This window comes from Taudactylus pleione, unplaced genomic scaffold (genome assembly GCF_031769625.1).
Source record: "Taudactylus pleione unplaced genomic scaffold, aTauple2 ptg000018l, whole genome shotgun sequence".
NCBI lineage: Eukaryota > Metazoa > Chordata > Amphibia > Anura > Myobatrachidae > Taudactylus > Taudactylus pleione.
The window spans coordinates 19938651-19960933 of NW_028284420.1; the positions used below are offsets into that span (position 1 = coordinate 19938651).

At 45.9% G+C, this 22283-nt stretch overlaps 1 protein-coding gene across 1 annotated transcript in view; it reads left to right on the forward strand.

The window, feature by feature from the left end:
- COL20A1 (collagen type XX alpha 1 chain) overlaps nucleotides 1-22283 on the forward strand; it is a 206761-nt gene that overhangs the window by 42806 nt on the left and 141672 nt on the right. The window contains exons 7-11 of the mRNA XM_088442024.1: nucleotides 8302-8457; nucleotides 9867-9986; nucleotides 10069-10233; nucleotides 10366-10530; nucleotides 15954-16126. Coding sequence (XP_088298150.1) covers nucleotides 8302-8457; nucleotides 9867-9986; nucleotides 10069-10233; nucleotides 10366-10530; nucleotides 15954-16126 — 779 coding nt within the window. The remainder of the gene's footprint in view (nucleotides 1-8301; nucleotides 8458-9866; nucleotides 9987-10068; nucleotides 10234-10365; nucleotides 10531-15953; nucleotides 16127-22283) is intronic.

Genomic DNA, 22283 nt, shown 5'->3' on the forward strand with positions numbered 1-22283 from the left:
TGCGAGAGATGAAGCAACAAAAGTTTAGTATCATTCAAACATGACATAAACGAATCAGAACATAGCAATAAATCATCCACATATTGAATTAGAACAGATCCATTGGCAGGTTGAAAAGATTGTAAACAGTCATGTAATGCCTGGGAGAAGATACTGGGGCTGTCTATGAAACCTTGGGGGCAATCGTGTCCATGTATATTGTACACCTCTGTATGTGAATGCGAATAAATACTGACAGTCAGGGTGGAGAGGCACAGAGAAGAAAGCAGAACAGAGGTCAATGACAGTGAAATGGGTTGCATTTGGTGGGATCTGCATAAGAATGACAGCTGGATTTGGCACTACGGGGAATTGGCTCTCTACTACCTTATTTACACCTCTAAGGTCCTGTACCAGCCTATAACCCCTCCCACCACTCTTCTTCATCGGAAAGATGGGACTGTTGGCTACACTAGCTGTACGAATAAAAATTCCCTGTTGCAATAATCGCTCAATTATTGGAAAAACCCCTAATTCTACCTCCTGTTTTAGTGGGTACTGGGGAATTTTTGGAGCTTGCCTACCGCCTTTTAAATTTACCATTACGGTGTTTACGTTTGCCATTAATCCAGTGTCCTGTCCATCCTTAGTCCAAAGGGAATCTGGAATTTGGGACAACATTTGATCTACCTGAGATGGATTTTCATTTAAACTGGTAGAGTGATACATTATACTTTGGGGAGTGTCCAACATATCCCGCACCTCGTGCGCAACTCTCTCTGGGATATCTAGAAATACACCATCAGGGGTGCAATATATGACATCCCATCTTACATAAAAAATCTCTACCCAGCAGTTTAGTAGGAGCCGCAGCAGCCAGAAGGAAAGAATGCCTGGTATGCAGCGGCCTGATAGTAACCCCTGTGGATTTTGTTAAAGGATAATGTTCCACTTTACCTGTTACACCCATTGTTGGTACTGTCTCGTTGGTCACCTGTAAATTAACGGGAGATTTTACCACTGACCTGGTCGCCCCTGTGTCTACAAGAAAAGGATATTTAGTACCAGCTACATCAACCATCATGACCGGTTCTTCCCTAGTACTTCCCATTAACCTTATCTGTAGACTACAGGTATGACCTGACCCCTAGCATTGGCTTCCATTCTCCAATAAAGCATTAACGGCTACTATTGGAGCTGGTGCCTGTTGGACATTTGCTGGTCTCTGTGCATATCCCTTATGGGGATATCCAGGTACTCACTGGTTTGGGGGTCCTACCCTTTTTACTCTGCAGGTTCTACTTAAATGTCCTGGCTGGTTACAATTAAAACCTGTTCGTGGATCGGATGAAGACACGGGTTGTTGTGAGGTTTGAGCAGGGGGAAAAGGTGGTGGATATGGGTAGGGATATGGAGGATAAGAGTATTGTGGGGGATATGAAGTTTGTGAGTAGTATGGGACCTGTGGTTGTGTAGGGTTAGTAGAATAGAGCTGTGTTTTCTGTTGCGTGGGGTTAGTGAGGGCATATACCTGTTCAGGTGTAAGTGTGTGTAGATGCAAGTGTGTCTGTTGGCTGTGATGTTACAATCATTCCTTCCAGAGCTTGGATACTGACAGCCATTAGTTTTTCGCTCTGGGTCTCTCTCTTCTTTGAGATGTTCTTATCATGTTCTATGGCAGATTCTATGAGTGTATCTATTGTGACTCCCCTCCAGCCAGGTTGTGAGGTTTGAACCCGTGTCTTTAAGTTCTCTTTAAGACCGTCCATGAGTATGGTGACTATCATTCCCCTGTGGTGAGTGCTATCTTTAATATCCTCTAACCCAGTGTACTGGGTGATAGCCTGCAGAGCCCGGTCGCAATAATCTTCTGCAGATTCACTCGCCTTTTGCTTTATGGTGAAAATTTTGTTCCAGTTAACTACTACTGAAAAATATATACCCAATTGAGTTACAATACGGGAAATGTTACCTTGGTTTACTTGGTCTGTTAAGGGAACGTCACCATCCAATACACAATCCGTGATAAATGTTGTCACGTCGGTATTGCGTGGTAGACAGGCCCTTAACACCACACGCCAATCTTTATTAGTTGGCTCATGAGAACTACCCAAATTCCTCAAAAATCTTTGACATTTGGCTAGTTCCTTTTTGGGATTGGGGAAATCATTTATGATGGAATTTAGTTCTGCTCTTGTCCAAGGACAATGCATTACCACTTCCCTTGTGGGCACTACACCGTTCGCATCTGCTTTTCCATTCGGAACAGTGATTGTCTGAATGGGATGCAGACCGGCAGCGCTGCTACCTTTGACCTTATTACCTGGCTGGGGGTTTAATCTGCTGCTGCTACGTATGGTATTAACAACTTCCGCTACGGGTGCAGAGGGGGCTAAGAGAGGATACAAATTGCTTGTTACATTTTTATGGGTATTTTTGATAACTGTACTTGCACTCCCATCCACATAAGGTGGAGGTGGTGTGCGTGAACTGCTGGCATTACCCTCCACAACGCTACCTTGCCACACGTGCGCGTCATTTTGCGGCTTGCACGCATTGCAATTTAGCGCCTCGGGTGTATTTTCTGGCAATGCGCTCGCAACGGTAGTTTGCATCGCTTGCACATTTTTAAGCCACGCATCCCCCTCATGCTGCCACAATTTTAAACATTCGTAATATTTTACCTTTTTCTCTCGGGAGCGCAACAGACTGATGTGATCCCAGACATTATCCAATACATCTTTATCAAAACTACCAATTCTGGGAAACGGTCTAACACTCTTCATAGTGATTTTAAACCATACATCACAATACCTTATTGCATAAGTACCGTACTTAGGGCCTCATTCAGACCCACTCACAAGCGGCTGTCCGCTCGCAAGTGGGTCGATGGTGTGCACTGCGCATGCGCACGACGGAGGGAGTTCCGTCGTGCGCATGCACCAGACCGGACGAGCGAAGGACTTTCCTTCGCTCGTTGTGTCTGATCAAAGGGGGCGTGCTGTCGATGTTGATTGACAGCACGCCCCCTTTGGTGGGCGTGCCTCCCAGACGGGGGCGTTCCCAAGGGAACGCCTACCGTCAGAAGCTGGCCCACTGACATCATTAGTGATGTCAGTGGGAGTGATTTGGCTCTGATAGAGCCAAAATCACTCCGGGCCTTGCGGTTGAGAAACTCAACCGCAGGCTCCGGCTCGCAGTGGCGATGGTCAAGACCATCGCGGCCATCAACCTGCATGCTCGTATAGGCTGTGGGTGGTGACCCACAGCTATACGAGCGTCCAGGAGGACGCTCCATAATTATGGAGGTGGGCCCTGATTCAGAGCGAGCGCTCTGAATCAGGGCCTTAGTATGCATAATACGACGGGCTAATCCAAGTGGCGCTTCTATTAGCAGCACATCATTGTCTAACATCTCTATTGTTTGCGTGGCTCCCATCTTGAGACAACTCCTACGTTTTTCAATAAAGATTTAAACTGGTGAAAGACAGTCAAGATACTTTCACTTTCCTGTGGACGATATAAACGGCAGCGCCCACACACCTGTGAAGATTTGAAGAAGGCTACTCCACACACCCGGATAAGATTTAAGAAGGCAACTTCCACACCTATGGAAGTTTAAGTCGGCTACTTCCACGCACCTCTCTACAACAAAGACGACATGTACACCTGCTACTGTGTATAGAACTGTAAGCTGCTTACCGAGCGGCTAGTACTTAGCCCTTAAAGGTCATACGGTACCTCTAAATTTAGGGGACAAGTTACCCCTATCAACAAATACTCACTGTTACACACTTTTTTTCCTGTGCAGAAAGATACACGTTAACCCAGATATTGACAATAATTGAAAAGAATGTAAATGGCTTTGTTTAAACAGGTGGCAGCACAACCAGAAGTACGTATACGCTATTGTGCGACCAGTCGCATACACAATAATGCGACTACCACACAACTGTATGACAACCGTTAGCTGCGTACACAAAACTGCGTCTCAGCTGTACGCTCAATACTGCGGCACCCCTTTAAACGTAAGGTTCTATCAACAAAGGAAAACAAACTTTTTCCTCTCTTGTCCCTGGATTCTAGTCAGCGTCCCTGGCTCACATGAAAACGGGTAGCAATTTCTCAGCACCGAGCGGTTGCAGGTAAACCCTGCATGTGGCCACTCCACCCTTTGGTGAGATATCGATAACCGTATGTGCCGTGTGATTAGGTACGTGACTTCACTATGAGCCCCCAACTAAGGATATTGAATTAGAACCTCTATACACTCCTGCCTATACCTTCTAATATTCTGCCTATAAACCTCTAAGGATGACGCTATTTTGCGTACGCAGTCATATAGTAAATAAAGACTCCAGACCTTGAACCTGTGGTTCCAAAGCACAAAGTGATATTTCAAGTAAAAGTACAGTTACACGCTATGATCTAAGTACAATTTAGCGCAAAGAATTATACAGACCCAAGTACAGTTATACATACGCAGCGCTCTGGACCAGATGTAGGCATCAGCAAGAAACCCCCGTCAATCAGCATTCAGCAAGAAGACCAGACACCCAGGGTCAGAGCACACATATTTATACCCCCCAGAAATAGACAACACAATAGAGAGGCTTGTCGCTGATGCCATTGGTTCCCAAGGAGAATGCATCTGTTGCAGAGCATTTAACAGGTTGACTCAAATAGACACAGTCCAGCCTCTAACAACTGGTTGTCTCTGGTTTCCTGCCTCATGCACATCCTAACAGTTGGTCATATAATGTACATTTCGTTGCTTTAAGTCTCTGCGGTCCATAAGTTGAGAATGCATGTTGCGATCTTCACACCGACGATACCGGGAAGCTGTGGAGAGGGTGCAGATCAGTATAATACCAAGCACGGCATACTTATCATGTATTAAACCTGAGCTACTAACTAACCTTTATTTCACAGCAATTATAATAAATGAACAAATTGAATCTTATACTTTAAAGCTTATGGAACCTTTTATGTCACTATGTAATGTATAAGTATGTGGGGTTTGATAGAAAGACGCTAGTTAACTTGGGGCAGATGCATGCGCATGAGGCTAATAAACAGCATTTTCATACAAGATCTTATGCATTCGCTAAAGTGCGACTAGTTAACAGCGCAATTGTGCGTATTTATGTGCGTATGAGAAATGGTGTAAGATGCTCCTAGTAACATCGCCATATGTACTTAAGTGTGAGTTTAGCTAAAATGGTGCTGGGCGGCCATACGCAAAATGGCGTTTTGCGATCTGATTTACAAGATGGCGTCTTGCGACCAGTCGCAAGATGGCATCGTTACAATCTAATTTTAAGCTGATCTTGTCTCAGCCAATTATCCAGCTTCGACAGGGGGTAGGCAACCTGTGGCACTCAGCTGCTGTAGAACTTCCTGCCATGTCCTGCCAAAGTTTTGCTTACCCCTGATTTATATGGTACATTTTACAAAATAATAGCTGGATTTTGAATGGTCGCTATTTACGTTTTGCAGATATATATTGAAGTTAGCGGTCCGGAAGTGTTAGTGAAGGTTTCACTTATAAATCCATACCAAAGTTTTCACCGTGCTCAGGCCCTGATTCAGAGCTGGTTCCCACCCACAGCTTATGAGAGCGTCCATGATGATGGTCGCGATGGTCAAGACCATCGCGACCATCGGGCTTGCGACGAGACCCTGCAGTAGGGTCTTGTGGCCGCAAGCCCTGGAGTGATTTTGGCTCTATCAGAGCCAAAATCACTCCCACTGACATCACTAGTGATGTCAGTGGGGCCGGACCCAGACGGTAGGCGTTCCCATGGGAACGCCTCCGTCTGGCAGCCACGCCCCCGGCACGCCCACCAAAGGGGGCATGCTGTCAGTCACCATCGACAGCACGCCCCCTTTGGTGCGAGACCCGGAGCGACAGCTGGGCTGTCACTGTCCGGGTCTCGCGCATGCGCACGACGGAGCTACCTCCGTTGTGCGCATGCGCATTGGGGTGACATCGACCCGCTTGCGAGCGTCCTGCGCTCGGGAGTGGGTCTGAATGAGACCCTCAGTACCAGACGGATCCACAGTCCAGCTAAAAATTATGTTTATACTGGTATACCAGTATGTGAGTGTGTACCAATAAATGTAGTAGGTGGGCAACTAGGTTCACTTTATGCCGCATTGTAGTGCCCCCTGTTCACCATGTGCCAGAGTGCCCCCTGTTCACATTGGCCCCCCAGTTCACATTGTGCCAGAGTACCCTCAGTTCACATTATGCCAGAGTGCTCCCAGTTCACAATGTGCCAGAGTGCCCCCAATTCACATTTTTTCATACTGTAGTGCTTCCAGTTCACATTGTGCCACACTGTAGTGCCCCCATTCACTTTATGCCAGGCTGCAGTTCCCCAAGTTCACATTATTCCATGGTGCCCCCACTTCACATTTGGCAGGCTCCTGTTTACTATGCTCCTGAACCTTGTCTGTATCATTCCTCTCCTTGTGCTTTGCGTGCCAAATTTGCTGCAAGATGGTTTACTGGTGGATAGGAACAGTCTACAAATGACTTATGATCTAGGGCCAAATGTAATAGGGTGAGAGTTTAGCAGTAAACTCTCACACTATTATATTGGTCGAGTTTAAAATGTGTGAGGAAACTCTCACATTTCCTAAACTCTCACCCTATTACATTTGGCCCCTAGTGTATTCAATACACTGTATTGAATGTTCTAGTATTGTGGGGAGTAGCTTGGGGATGTTCCCTTCCTGTTTTCAGTACAGTATTACCTGTTCTTACTGTGCTGTTCAGCACTGATGCCAGTGCGAGGTGCAGGGAAGGCAAGCCCACAAGACTCTGGGCTCCATAGTAATGGCATCCACTATAGTTATGCTCCTGTCCCTGTTCCATGTACCCCTTGAAAGTCACATTGCCATATATCATAATTTAAAATCAGCAATAACTCAAAATGTGTTGATTGTGACTGGACGAGCCCACCTTGTGTACATGACTTGGTGCAGGCGGAGTGGCCGGCAGCAGAGGGACACAATGCTCTGGTCTTGGACTTCCCTGGTAATTTATGATTGATGGCGGCTCCAGAGGTGGGGCTGCAGTACAGTCCAAACTTCAAATAGGGGAGTCACATCAACTGCCAGTGAGTCCCAGCCAGTGATGTTTGGCAGCGTTTGAAATGGCAGTTGGTGTGGCTCCCCTATTTGAATTTTGAACTGCGCTGCAGCCCCACCTCTTACCAGGGAAGTCCAGGACCAGAGCATTGGGTCCCTCCTGGAGAGGGTCATGTTGGGAGGTATGCCATAGCAACCACACCTCTTGCACCCACTGTAGTTACGCCACTGTCTGCATATTAGCAAAAAGTGGGGTCCTTTTCAGGATCAATGGAATGGGGTTATAGGTGAGGACAATGTAAGCAAATAAAGGCTGCAGGTGTACTTCAGGATCCAGTCTTCAACCCGGTCAACGCTGGGTATCTCAGCTAGTTTAAAATATTAACTCCAGAAGTCCAGAGTATAAAAGTAGATTGTATTCTGTATTCGTAATACAATTATTACTAATACAGAATACAGAGAATTGTATGGTGCATTTGGTCAATGTAGACTTATAGGGATATTTCCAGTAAGACAAATTTACAGGGACAAATCATGAAAACATTGAAATATGTCTGGAAAGTGGGGGCAGTTTGCAAACTATAATTATACCACTGTCCTTATCCAGGTTTCTTGTGGGCTCTACATTTGTGATCTGTGCAGGAAAGTAAATGTGCAAATAGTATCTGTATGTTTTTCTGTAGGTGAGAGTGAGTTCCTGTACACTCAGCAGGCAGCCACGATTTGGCCTCAGTGGTACCTTGTACTTCTTTTTTCCTCTCCTCTCCCTCCTACACTCCTCCCCTCTAAAGAAATGTCTGATGCAAAACAAAAGTTATTTTATATTCAGCATGAAGCAGACTGGTGCACACAGAGATAATTGGAGGAAATTACTAATACACATAGTAAGATGTCTTTTCTTTTCTGGAAAGACAAAAAGTGTTGATGCCATATATTTAACTTTTTAAGTGCTGCTTGCAATAATGAGCACTGTCACAGAATGTACTCTTTTTGTACAAATATGTATATAACTGTTTCATATCTCCATTGAATAAGTGATATGTAAAAACAAAAAAATTATTGTACAGTATATCTTTTAAAAAAAATTTTTTTTAGATTTCCATGCATTTCCCTGTTATACAGTGTTGCTCCTAATAATTGAAATTGTAGACATCACTTTTTTTTTTAATATCCCCTTTATACTAAATCTGAATGCTATTATATACAGTTTTATTCTATCTCTAGGATCAATGCATCAATGTGACACAACACTTGAATGGGACATTGTGTTACTTGTGGACAGCTCCTGGAGTGTAGGACGCACCAATTTCAGGCTTGTGAAAAATTTCCTGTGGGGAATACTAAGCCCCCTCCACATTTCTCGGGACAAGATCCGCATCGGTACAGTGATTGAGTCATGTGACCTAGAGGGATAAATAATACATTTGAGTGGTTTAAAAATGTTTAGCCTACATGATGGGATCAGTGACCAGGTGTCTGGTCACTCAAGATTTGGAAAAACATGTATCACATAATAACTTTAGAAGAAGAGTCAAATAAGTTGAAAAAAAATGCATTCGGAAGTGAAGGTAGTTGCAGAGGGATGAGGAGTAAGACAGATGCAGGAAAGAGACAAAGAGGAAGAGGGAGAAGCTGAAGAAGGGAAAGAAGGAATGGACAGTTGTTGGAGAGAGGAAAGAAAGAAGAGACAGGAACTGGAGAGGCACAGGAGGTAAAGACGTGCAGGAGAAAGACACTGGAAACTGATGAAGAGATGTGAGCTGGAGAGGGGAAAGGAGGAAGAGACAGAAGCTGGAGAGGACAAAGGAGGAAAAGGCAGGAGATGTGGATGGGATTGGAGGAAGAGACAGCAGCTGAAGAAGGACAAGGATATAAAAGGATGGGAGTTGGAAATGGCAGAAGGAGGAAGAGACAGGAGCTAGAAAGGAACAAGAAGAAAGTGAAATGGGAGTTAGAGTGAGACAGGAGCAGTAGAGGTACAAGGAGGTGTACTTAGCAGAGTATAGAGAAGCATGGCAGAAGCTGGAAAACTAAGAGGGGAAAAGACAGGTGCTTTAGAGAAGCAAGGTGTAGAAGACAGTAGCTGGAGAGGGACAAGGAGAAAGAGACAGGAGCTTTAGGGACAAGGAGCTGGAGAGGGCAGTGGAGGGAGAAGCAGGGCAGGAGCTGGAGAGGTAAGAGACTATGGGGTCTATTTACTAAGCAGTGTTAGGAGACAGAGTGAAAAGTGATAAGGTGCCAGCCAATCGGCTCCAAATTGTCATTTTTCAAACACAGCCTGTGACATGGCAGTTAGGAGCTGATTGGCTGGTACCTTATCACTTTTCACTCTGTCTCCTAACACTGCTTAGTAAATATACCCCAAAATACTTGACAATAACTGAAAAAAAAAACAGGAAGTGGCAGAACAGCATTAGAAGAGATAGGGTGATAGACAGGAACTGAAGAAAGAGGATCTAGAGCAGTGAGAAGAGAAAGATATATGGGTAATTTTTCCTTTAAACAAACGTTAGGAACTTGAGGGAAGATGTATCACCTTCTAAGGAGTGGAGAAGTTGCCCATAGCAGCTTCTACTTTTCATTGTATAGAATGTACTTGATAAATGCTAGCTAGAATCTGATTGATTGCTATGTATGGGCAAATTCTTCACTCTTTAGAAGGTGACACATTTCTCCTTTGGTCAGTCATTTTATATGGGAAACCTAAAAAAGTGATTATCTGAATATTACACCAATAATATATATAAATATTTTTTTTGTTTGTATCTTTTTATATTTGTCCCCTGCAGGATTGTCCCAATACAGTGGAGAACCACAGACAGAATGGGATCTGAACATGTATTCTTCCAAAGCTGAAGTATTAGATGCAATAAAGAGGGTGAAATATAAAGGAGGGAACACATTTACTGGTATGCATCATGTGTTTCTGACAGCAGGGTGCATTTTACGTGTACTCCCAACATTGTAACGGATATTTTCTTGTATGGTTAGGTATGGCTCTCACCCATGTTGTGGAGGAGAATCTCAGAGCAGCTTCTGGGGCCCGACCTTTGGCTGGGAAAGTGGTGATCCTCTTAACTGATGGGAAGTCCCAAGATGATGCAATCACAGTCGCACAAACCCTCAAACAGTCTGGAATATACATATTTGCTGTTGGTACGTATTCACAGAGATCACTTATATGAATAATCAAGAAACAGGATCCACTACAAAGCCAATAAACTTTGCATTAGGGTTTGCACCAACTTTTTAAGGGGTTCTGTTTATCTAGCTATATTGGCTTTGCAGGGGTGAAGAACGCAGATGAGTCTGAGCTGAGGGAAATGGCATCAGTGCCAACAGACCTGACTGTACATATGGTGCCGGACTTCCCAATGCTCGCCTCATTGGTGGGAGAGGTCTCCCGAGCTCTTTGCTTGAGACTGAAAGAGAGGAAGAAGGAAGCAGATCTTGGTAAGACAGTTATGATATCAAAATTCCCTTAGGATTTAGCTGTAATATGTATATAAAGTAGGGGTGTGCACCGGCCACTTTTCGTGTTTTGTGTTTTGGTTTTGGATCTGGATCTTTCTTCGTGTTTTGGATCTGGATTGGTTTTGCCAAAACCACCCTTGCGTGTTTTGGGTTCTGGGTTTTGTGTTTTGGATCTGTATTTTTTTGAAAAAAAGCATAAAAACAGCTAAAATCACAGAATTTGTAGGTTTTTCTGCTCCTATGCTATTATTAACCTCAATAACCTTAATTTACACTCATTTCCAGTCTATTCTGAATACCTCACACCTCACAATAGTGTTTTTATGTCCAAAAGGTTGCACCGAGGTAGCTGGATGACTATGCTAAGCGACACAAGTGGGCGGCACAAACACGTGACCCATCTAGGCGTGAAACTGCAGTGGCAGACAGGATGGCATTGAAAAACTAGGCCCCAAACTGTACATAATGCAAAGAAAAAAAAGAGGTGCAAGATGGAATTGTCCTTGGGCCCTCCCACCCACCCTTATGTTGTATAAACAGGACATGCACACTTTAACAAACCAATCATTTCAGCGCCAGGGTCTGCCACACAACTGTGGCTGAAATGATTGGTTCGTTTGGGCCCCCACAAAACAAGCTGGCAATTTATCTGTCCCTGCACAAACTGGCTCTACGGAGGCAAGATGTCATCCTCATCCTCCTCATCCACCGATTCCTCACCCTCTTCAGTGTGTACATCCTCATCCTCACAGAGTATTAATTCGTCCCTGCTGGAACCACAGGTCCCTCTGTACGTTCTGGAGGCTGGTCTCCCTGGAAGAGTTGATAATTCATTTTATGAACATCATCTTCTCCACATTTTGTGGAAGCAACCTCCTACGCCTTTCGCTGACAAGGTTCCCGGCTGCACTAAACACTCTTTCGGAGTACACACTGGAGGGGGGGCAACTCAGGTAAAATAGAGCCAGTTTGTACAGGGACCTCCAAATTGCTTCTTTTTCCTGCCAGTACAGGTACGGACTGTCTGACATGCCTACTTGGATGCTGTCACCGATGTAATCCTTTAACAGACAGACGCACGCTTGTCGCTGCTGCTTTGAGGATTCAAGTGCGGCTACAGCCCACACAATTCACAAAGACAGAAAAAAAAAAGAATATTTTTATTGTTTGTGGAGCACACTTTGAGGGTTACACCACCCTTTAACAGACAGACGCACGCTTGTCGCTGCTGCTTTAAGGATGCAGGTGCGGCTACAGCCCACACATTTCACAAAGACCAAAAAAAAAAGAACAATATTTTAATTGTTTGTGTAGCACACTTTGAGGGTGTCACCACCCTTTAACAGACAGACGCACGCTTGTCGCTGCTGCTTTAAGGATGCAGGTGCGGCTACAGCCCACACATTTCACAAAGACCAAAAAAAAAAGAACAATATTTTAATTGTTTGTGTAGCACACTTTGAGGGTGTCACCACCCTTTAACAGACAGACGCACGCTTGTCGCTGCTGCTTTAAGGATGCAGGTGCGGCTACAGCCCACACAATTCACAAAGACCAAAAAAAAAGAACAATATTTTAATTGTTTGTGTAGCACACTTTGAGGGTGTCACCACCCTTTAACAGACAGACGCACGCTTGTCGCTGCTGCTTTAAGGATGCAGGTGCGGCTACAGCCCACACATTTCACAAAGACCAAAAAAAAAAGAACAATATTTTAATTGTTTGTGTAGCACACTTTGAGGGTGTCACCACCCTTTAACAGACAGACGCACGCTTGTCGCTGCTGCTTTAAGGATGCAGGTGCGGCTACAGCCCACACAATTCACAAAGACAGAAAAAAAAAGAACAATATTTTAATTGTTTGTGTAGCACACTTTGAGGGTGTCACCACCCTTTAACAGACAGACGCACGCTTGTCGCTGCTGCTTTAAGGATGCAGGTGCGGCTACAGCCCACACAATTCACAAAGACAGAAAAAAAAGAACAATATTTTAATTGTTTGTGTAGCACACTTTGAGGGTGTCACCACCCTTTAACAGACAGACGCACGCTTGTCGCTGCTGCTTTAAGGATGCAGGTGCGGCTACAGCCCACACAATTCACAAAGACAGAAAAAAAAAGAACAATATTTTAATTGTTTGTGTAGCACACTTTGAGGGTGTCACCACCCTTTAACAGACAGACGCACGCTTGTCGCTGCTGCTTTGAGGATGCAGGTGGAATCTAGACGGGATTTGGAACCGAGGACACACTACCTCCATCAATTGTCTAAATCCCACTGCACTAATGTCGGATACCGGACGCACGTCTAACACCAACATAGCAGTCAAGGCCTCAGTTATACGTTTTGCTTCAGGATGACTGCTGTCGTACTTCATCCTCATCGCTAGGGACTGTTGGAGGGTCAATTGTTTAGTAAAAGTAGTGATGTTCCTACTTCCTCTCTGGGATGATGAACAACTCCCAGCAGCAGCAACAGCACTAGGAGGAAGTGGTTCTTGATCTTTCCCTATTTTATTTTTATCGGAGAAAGTTTGGTCCTCCATTTATGTTATATTGATATATATACGTGCGGCTAAAGCGCACACAAACACAGAAAATATTATTTTATTTTTGCTGGAGAGTAGTGCACTTTGTGGGTTACACCACCCTTTAAGAAATGAGCCAGCCGGCTCTTTACTTATGGGACACAGGCGCACGCTTGGCGCTGCTCCTTTGTTGATGCACGTGCGGCTACTGCGCACACAATTCACAAACACAGAAAATAATTTTTTTTTTGGTTTGGACTGGAGTGTACTTTCGGGGGTTACAGCACCCTTAACGGTCAAGCCAGCCGGCCCTTTACTTATGACACAGGCACACACTTGGCACTACTTTGTTGATGCACGTGCGGCTACTGCGCACACAATTCACAAACACAGAAAATAATTTTTTTTTGGTTTGGACTGGAGTGTACTTTCGGGGGTTACAGCACCCTTTAACGGTCAAGCCAGCCGGCCCTTTACTTATGACACAGGCGCACGCTTGGCACTACTTTGTTGATGCACGTGCGGCTACTGCGCACACAATTCACAAACACAGAAAATAATTTTTTTTTTGGTTTGGACTGGAGTGTACTTTCGGGGGTTACAGCACCCTTAACGGTCAAGCCAGCCGGCCCTTTACTTATGACACAGGCGCACGCTTGGCACTACTTTGTTGATGCACGTGCGGCTACTGCGCACACAATTCACAAACACAGAAAATAATTTTTTTTTTGGTTTGGACTGGAGTGTACTTTCGGGGGTTACAGCACCCTTAACGGTCAAGCCAGCCGGCCCTTTACTTATGACACAGGCGCACGCTTGGCACTACTTTGTTGATGCACGTGCGGCTACTGCGCACACAATTCACAAACACAGAAAATAATTTTTTTTTGGTTTGGACTGGAGTGTACTTTCGGGGGTTACAGCACCCTTTAACGGTCAAGCCAGCCGGCCCTTTACTTATGACACAGGCGCACGCTTGGCACTACTTTGTTGATGCACGTGCGGCTACTGCGCACACAATTCACAAACACAGAAAATAATTTTTTTTTTGGTTTGGACTGGAGTGTACTTTCGGGGGTTACAGCACCCTTAACGGTCAAGCCAGCCGGCCCTTTACTTATGACACAGGCGCACGCTTGGCACTACTTTGTTGATGCACGTGCGGCTACTGCGCACACAATTCACAAACACAGAAAATTATTTTTTTTTTGGTTTGGACTGGAGTGTACTTTCGGGGGTTACAGCACCCTTAACGGTCAAGCCAGCCGGCCCTTTACTTATGACACAGGCGCACGCTTGGCACTACTTTGTTGATGCACGTGCGGCTACTGCGCACACAATTCACAAACACAGAAAATAATTTTTTTTTGGTTTGGACTGGAGTGTACTTTCGGGGGTTACAGCACCCTTTAACGGTCAAGCCAGCCGGCCCTTTACTTATGACACAGGCGCACGCTTGGCACTACTTTGTTGATGCACGTGCGGCTACTGCGCACACAATTCACAAACACAGAAAATAATTTTTTTTTTGGTTTGGACTGGAGTGTACTTTCGGGGGTTACAGCACCCTTAACGGTCAAGCCAGCCGGCCCTTTACTTATGACACAGGCGCACGCTTGGCACTACTTTGTTGATGCACGTGCGGCTACTGCGCACACAATTCACAAACACAGAAAATAATTTTTTTTTGGTTTGGACTGGAGTGTACTTTCGGGGGTTACAGCACCCTTTAACGGTCAAGCCAGCCGGCCCTTTACTTATGACACAGGCGCACGCTTGGCACTACTTTGTTGATGCACGTGCGGCTACTGCGCACACAATTCACAAACACAGAAAATATTTTTTTTTTTGGTTTGGACTGGAGTGTACTTTGGGGGTTACAGCACCCTTTAACGGTCAAGCCAGCCGGCCCTTTACTTATGACACAGGCGCACGCTTGGCACTACTTTGTTGATGCACGTGCGGCTACTGCGCACACAATTCACAAACACAGAAAATAATTTTTTTTTTGGTTTGGACTGGAGTGTACTTTCGGGGGTTACAGCACCCTTAACGGTCAAGCCAGCCGGCCCTTTACTTATGACACAGGCGCACGCTTGGCACTACTTTGTTGATGCACGTGCGGCTACTGCGCACACAATTCACAAACACAGAAAATAATTTTTTTTTGGTTTGGACTGGAGTGTACTTTCGGGGGTTACAGCACCCTTTAACGGTCAAGCCAGCCGGCCCTTTACTTATGACACAGGCGCACGCTTGGCACTACTTTGTTGATGCACGTGCGGCTACTGCGCACACAATTCACAAACACAGAAAATATATTATATTTTTAGCACTTGGGGGGAGCACCCCTGATGGACAGAGCACCCCCTGGACAACACTACAGCACCTCTTTAGGACTGGGACACTGCACAGGACTTTGGAGTGGACACAGCCCCTATGGAGAACTGACTGCACAACACAGTCCAGCCAGCCCCTATGGACTTTGAAGTAGTGGACACAGCCCCTATTAACAACAGCAGCACAGCACAACACAGCCAGCCCCTATGGACTTTGAAGTAGTGGACAACAGCAGCACTACACTACACTACACTACACAGCCCTAACTCCCACCCTCCCTCTTCACTGTCCACAGCCGAGTGAGAAAATGGCGCCGACGTGGGTACCTTATATAGGATCCAAAACCCGCGAGACTCGGAAGGCGGGAAGATGACGTTTTGCCTCGATTTCAGAATCCGAGTCAGGCGGGAAAAGTCGAGCCTGACTCGGATCGGACTCGGATCGGGGGGGCTCGGGGGGGTTCGGATTTCAGAAATCCGAACCCGCTCACCCCTAATATAAAGCTACCCTATGATATGTGGATCTTTCATCTAGGGTCCCGGAATGTTGCTGTGCTTGGAACCATTGACCCTCATCCAAGTCCCACACATCTAGTGGTGTCAGATGTTGCAGCCAAGAGCATGAAACTGTCTTGGACCCCTCCACAACAGCCTGTCAGGAAATACCGCATAGTTTACTACCCATCGCGTGGAGGGACGCCTCAAGAGGTAGCTTTTCTTCAAACTGGGGAGTCTTTATACCTGACATCTGGACTATAAAGCATTGCTGACCTAAACCTTTTACTCCCTATTCACTAATTTAACTCAGTATACAGTATACCTCTGTTTGCCCAACTGTGTTCCACATCTTGTTACTTATCACTATTTGCCCTAATTTCTCTCCACCAAGTGACCAAAGTCTACCACTGTTTGTCTTCTGCTCTCTATCGCATTTAATATGCATATAAAGTGTATTCCTCTTCAAGTCTTCTTTCTTCATCTGATATATTCTATACTATTACACATTACTGTTTGACCCAACTCTTTCTTAACCATCTTCTAAATACTCCTGCACTCTACTCTTTTCTGTTACTCTACTCTATCTGTCTTGCTTTCTTCTACTCTACTATATAGATATATAATTAATTCCTCTTTTCAGGGCCGTAACTAGGGTAGTGCGGCCGGTGCCATGGCACAGGGCACCGCAGGTCAGGGGGCACTGTTTGGGCCTGTCAATTTTCTGTTTATTATCACTCTCACTTGTAGCTTCCTCTTATTCATCTCCACTATCTCCTGACCTCCCCTATCTCTTCCCTGGCTCTTCCCCATGAGGCCATTCCCCTTTTTTGGGTTGTTATGTCCCTTTGAAAAATGGGGGGGCGCCAATGCTCTTTCTTGCACAGGGCACCAAAAAGTCTAGTTACGGCTCTGCCTCTTTTACACCCTGTTAATCCCAAATGTCTAACTACTGTAAGATACATTTTTCTTTTTCTTAAGTGTCCATATAGTCCACAGGATACACCTTGGAGTATGAAGTTGGAGTGATCCATTGCACCAAACAGCTTACAGCTTTGAAGCTCCCATCATGCACTGGTCCATCTCCCTATATACTGTACCCCGTCCCCAGCCACAGGTATTCAGTTTTTTGTTTGGTACGCGGCAAGTATCCAGACACGCCATTTAACTGCGGGACTGCCTAGGCTGTCCCAGGCTTTTTCCTTTTTTGATTTACCTTAGTTTTTTTTTACTTTTGAGTTTAGCAGTATTAGGCGCCAAATACAACGCATATACTGCAACTCCTTCTACCTCTGCCGATGTTGAAACGCCTGTACCTCTGTATGCCCTGGGGATTTAGACGGGCCTCAGCGTGGCTCAGCTAACAGCATCGCTGGGGTCTGGACTGCGATCAGATCACGGAGATGATTGCTCATTGGGAATCATGCGCGGAGCAGTCCAGGCCTCCGATGTAGGAGATGCATTCGGAGGCAGCTGCGGGTGAAGGTCTCGTTTGACGTGTCCTCATTAAGGCGGCCGGGGCCATATCGTCTGTCGCCGGGGATGGGTAGTACACGCACTAGAGCGCACTAGGTAGCGTCTACTACTGTGAGACCAGTGTACCCGTGCTGTCAAAATCGCAGCTTAGGTGAGATAGGTGCTTCCCCGGCCACTCCTCCCCCAACCCAGATGCAACCTACGGTTGCGGATTTCCGCGTCTGGTTTGCTATTTCTGACCACCTCGTGTGTGAGGCGCTCACAGTCCTCCTTGGGTGCGCTGCTGAAAGCTGTTGGTCTGAGAGATTAGGTCTGTCTCCCTGTATACCTTTCCCTTGGGTCAGGTATATAGCACTCTATATCCTACCATTACCCCTGAGTGGGCTATTCAGTTGATTCAGAGTCCATTTGTATTTAGCATATGAATATATTTATGCATTGTATGTGACTGTAATGCTAGCTGCTGTATTTATACTGCCTTTTTGTTTTCAAAACTGTCAGATATATCTATCACTGTGTCTCTGCTCATCCCTCTGAAGGTGCATGGGGTTTCTTCATTTAAAGTCACATTGCATTTATACTCTATACCTTATACCTGTTACACATTGCTATGTCTAAAGGTAAAGGACAGAAGGATGAGCTTACTGTGCTAAAATCATGTAAATCCTGTTTGGCCGGCCTGTCTGAACAGGATTTTGTGCAAGATGGGTTGTGTAGTGTCTGTTGTAAACAGCCACCTTTTCTATCTTGTACATTTGCTCCAGCACAAGAACCACCCTGGGTGGCCTCTTGGTCTCAGGTATTGTCGCAATTGGTGGACAGGGCCGCAGCGTTGCATGCTCCTGCCACAATATTGCCTCCTGCTATAAGATACTCACAGCATTTGCATCCTTCTATGTATGGTGTATTCCGATACACCCGGTCAAATCTTTGGCCTTCCGGGAGGCTATTGGGGCCCTCCTGAGGTCAGGAGTCAAAATCCCCATTCCTGTGATGCAAAAGGGAAGGGGTTATTATTCAAATTTGTTTTTGATTCAGAAACCAAATGGGTCACATTGCCCTATACTGAATCTGAAGTCTCTCAACAGATTCATCCATGTGCCCAAATTCCGTATGGAAACCCTATGGTCAATTATGTTGGCAATGGAGCCTGGAGATTTTATGGTCCCCCTGGACATACAGGATGCTTATCTGCATGTTTCTATTGCATGATCTCACCAAGGATTTCTGAGAATGGTGGTAGATCAGCAACATTACCAATTTCAGGCTATACCCTTCGGGCTGACCACAGCCCCTCGGGTATTAACCAAGATAATGGCATGACGGCTCATCTCAGATGACAAGGAGTCAGGATACTGCCATATTTGGACGACCTCTTGATATTGGTACAATCTCAGGAGATGTTACAATGTCATCTCCAGATGACCATTGTCTGCCTACAAGAGCACAGCTGGATAATTAATTGGAAAAAAAGTCTTCTCTTTCTCCAACTCAGCAGATGGTGCACTTAGGGGCGTGGCTGGACTCTCTGGAACAGAGGATTCTTCTGCCAGAGGACAAGATTGCAACACTTCAATCTCGTGTGCACAGTCTACTTTGCAAGCAGGAAGTATCAGTTCACTTGGCAATGCACGTGCTGGGCTCCATGGTGTCCACATTCGACATGGTGGCTTATGCCCAGTTCCACTCGAGGTCCCTGCAGCAATGGATTCTGTCTTATTGGGATGGTCTGTATAATCGGATAAAGTCTCGGATGATCTGCATCTCACCAGAGGTTTAGCTCTCCCTCGCTTGGTGGCTGCAGATGACTCATTTAGACAAGGGTCGCCAATTATGGGTCTCAGATTGGGTACTCCTCCCCATGGATGCAAGTCTGCCAGGATGGGGAGCAGTAACAGGTCATCACACCATTCAGGGAAGATGAACGGATCAGGAAAGTCACCTACAGGTAAATGTTTTGGAGCTTCATGCAGTGCACAGAGCGCTCATTCTGGCACAGGAGCTATTTCAGGGCAGACCTGTCCAGATTCAGTCCAACAAAGCGACTGCGGTGGACTATATCAATCATCAAGGAGGCACATGAAGTCCGGCAGCCATGAGGGAAGTGGTGAACATTCTTCAGTGTGCAGAATGCAATTCAATCTTCCAGCAACCTCGGCAATATTCATCCCAGGAGTCCTCAACTGGGAAGCGGACTTCCTAAGTCATCAGGACATACACTCTGGAGAATGGGCTCTTCATCCAGACATCTTTCAACTCCTGGTGGGACAGGTGGGGACTACCAGATGTAGACCTCATGGCATCACATCACATCACAACCACAAGGTCCCCATGTGTGGGTCCAGAACAAGGGACCCCTCAGCCGCCTTCACGGATGCTCTGGTGGTGAGATGGGACTTCAGCTTGGCATACCTGTTTCCTCCAATCTCCCTCCTGCCTGGCCCAGGTGACATTGGTTCACTGATCTGACATGTCTATCCATAGACAGTCCACTTCCGCTGCCTCTACAACCGGATTTACTATTGCAGGGTCCTGCCTATATCCAGATTTACCTCGGCTGGCTTTGACTGCATGGCTCTTGAGTCTTTCATCTTAAAGGCCAAAGGTTTCTCTATTTCTGTGATCCAGATGATGCTGAGGGCAAGAAAGCCTGCTTCGACCCGCATCTATCACAGGATTTGCCATTCATTTTTTCTTTGGTGTTCCCACAAAAAATATGACCCTAAAGTGTTCAGAGTCTTGCGAGTGCTTGCTTTTCTTCACGTCTAGTAGGTCTTCACCTGGCTACCCTGAGAGTTCAGGTTTCTGCATTGTCAGTATGGCTCCAGCGCAGAATTGCTCCCCTCCCAGATGTTAGAACAGTTTTGCAGGGGTTCTCTATCTCAATCTTCATTTGTCTCTCCGGTGGCACCATGGGATTTATCTTTGGTTCTCAGGGCAGTGCAAGCTTCTCCTTCTGAGCCCTTGGATAAGGGGTACCTTAGATGGTTGACAGTGAAGACACTTTTTCTCCTAGCTATTTCCTCAGCTCGCAGAGTTTCAGATTTGGCAGCACTGTCATGTTGCTCCTCATATTTGATTTTTCATCAAAATAGGGCTGTTCTTCGTACTAGAGTGGGTTACCTTCCTAAGGTGGTATCCCGTTTTCATATTAATGAAGAAATTATAGTCCCAGCCTTTCAGTCTTCAGACCTTTCTAAGGGTGAAGCTTCCCTGGATGTGGTTTGTGCCCTACGTATATCTACAGTACGTAGATTGTACCAGCTCCATCAGGAAATCAGATGCACCCTTTGTGTTATATGGGTTTCACAAACGAGGTTGGCCAGCTAACAAACTGACTTTGGCTCACTGTTTGCGTATGACTATTTCTCAGGTCTATACACAGGCTGATCTCCCTGTCCCGAACAAGGTGACAGCACATTCTACTTGGTCTGTAGGACCATCGTGGGTGGTTAGACATGACGCCTTGGCTGAACAGCTGTGCAAGGTAGCCACTTGGTCTTCCGTCCATACTTTTCTTTTATGTATTTGATACTTTTGCCTCCCAGGATGCTTCCTTTGGGCAGCAGATTCTCCTCTCTGCTCAGGAGCATCCCCACCTTTAATGGAACTGCTTTAGGATGTCCCCAAGGTAGATCCTGTGGACCTTATGGACCCTGAAGAAGAAAATTATAGTTATGGTATAACATACCTCCGATAACTCTTTTTCTTCGAGATGCATAGGGTCCACAGGGCACCCAACCTGACACACCTGGCCTCAGTTGGGATCTGTTCTTTGCTTTTTTCTATCACTGATTGTCTCTTTGTATTTTGAGAGTGTTTCTTGGGTACATTGTACTTCCTTCTCCACTTTCCGTCTCTTGCTGTTAGGCTTGTTTACAAACTGAATGCCTGTGGCTGGGGACGGGGTCTATAGGGAGGAGGACCAGTTCATGCAGGGAGCTTCAAAGCTGTAAGCTGTTTGGTGCAATGGATCACTCCAACTACATACCCTAAGGTAGATCATGTGGTCCCTATGGACCTAGAAGAAAAAGAGTTAACTAAGGTATGTTATGCATTCATATCTCATTCACACTTCCAAATTTCTTTCCTCTTGTTTACTTATAAACACCATGACAAGGTTTTCTTCAACTCCCTCCTTCAATCAGTCTCTACCTAATCCTCTGTTCTGCCCCCTGCTTCCACATTTATCCTTTCCCCCTTATCTCTTCCACCACCTCCTCCAATTCTCCCCCCTCCTCTGTCTGCCTACTCTTCCCTCCTCTCCCATTACTCCACTTTCTTCCTGTTCTACCCCCCCCCTCTGTCCTACTACCCCACCACCTCCTACACTCCTCTCCCTGTCAGTTCACCCCACTGCCATCCACATCTCTCTCCCTGCCCACTTCCTATGGGTTCCCTTTCTAGCTCAGGAGCCTGCACCATCACTAAACTTTATTCATATCGGTCCTCCAAATGAATCTTACCTCCACATTACAGCAACCTGGATAATCTTATTCACATCTCCCCCACAAATGCTATCTCTCTATCCTGTGCCCTCTGGAATGCCAGGTCAGTCTGTAATAAACTGGTCCCCACCCATGACCTTTTCATCTCCAACTCCCTGAATTCCTAGCCATTACTGAAACCTGGATCTCACCCTCTGACACCACCTCTCCTGCTGCTCTAGCCTCTGGGGGGCCTTGCCTTCTCCCACACCCCCCGGCCTGGGGGTCGCCATGGTGGTGGTGTTGGAGTCCTTCTATCTACCAGTTATTCCTACCAGCTTATATCCTCTGAACCATCCCTTACATTCCCCACCTTTGAGGTTCATGCTATACACCTCTTCTAACCAGTAAACCTCAGAGTAGCTATCATTTACTATCCCCCTGGCTCTCCCTCCAAATTCCTTGAC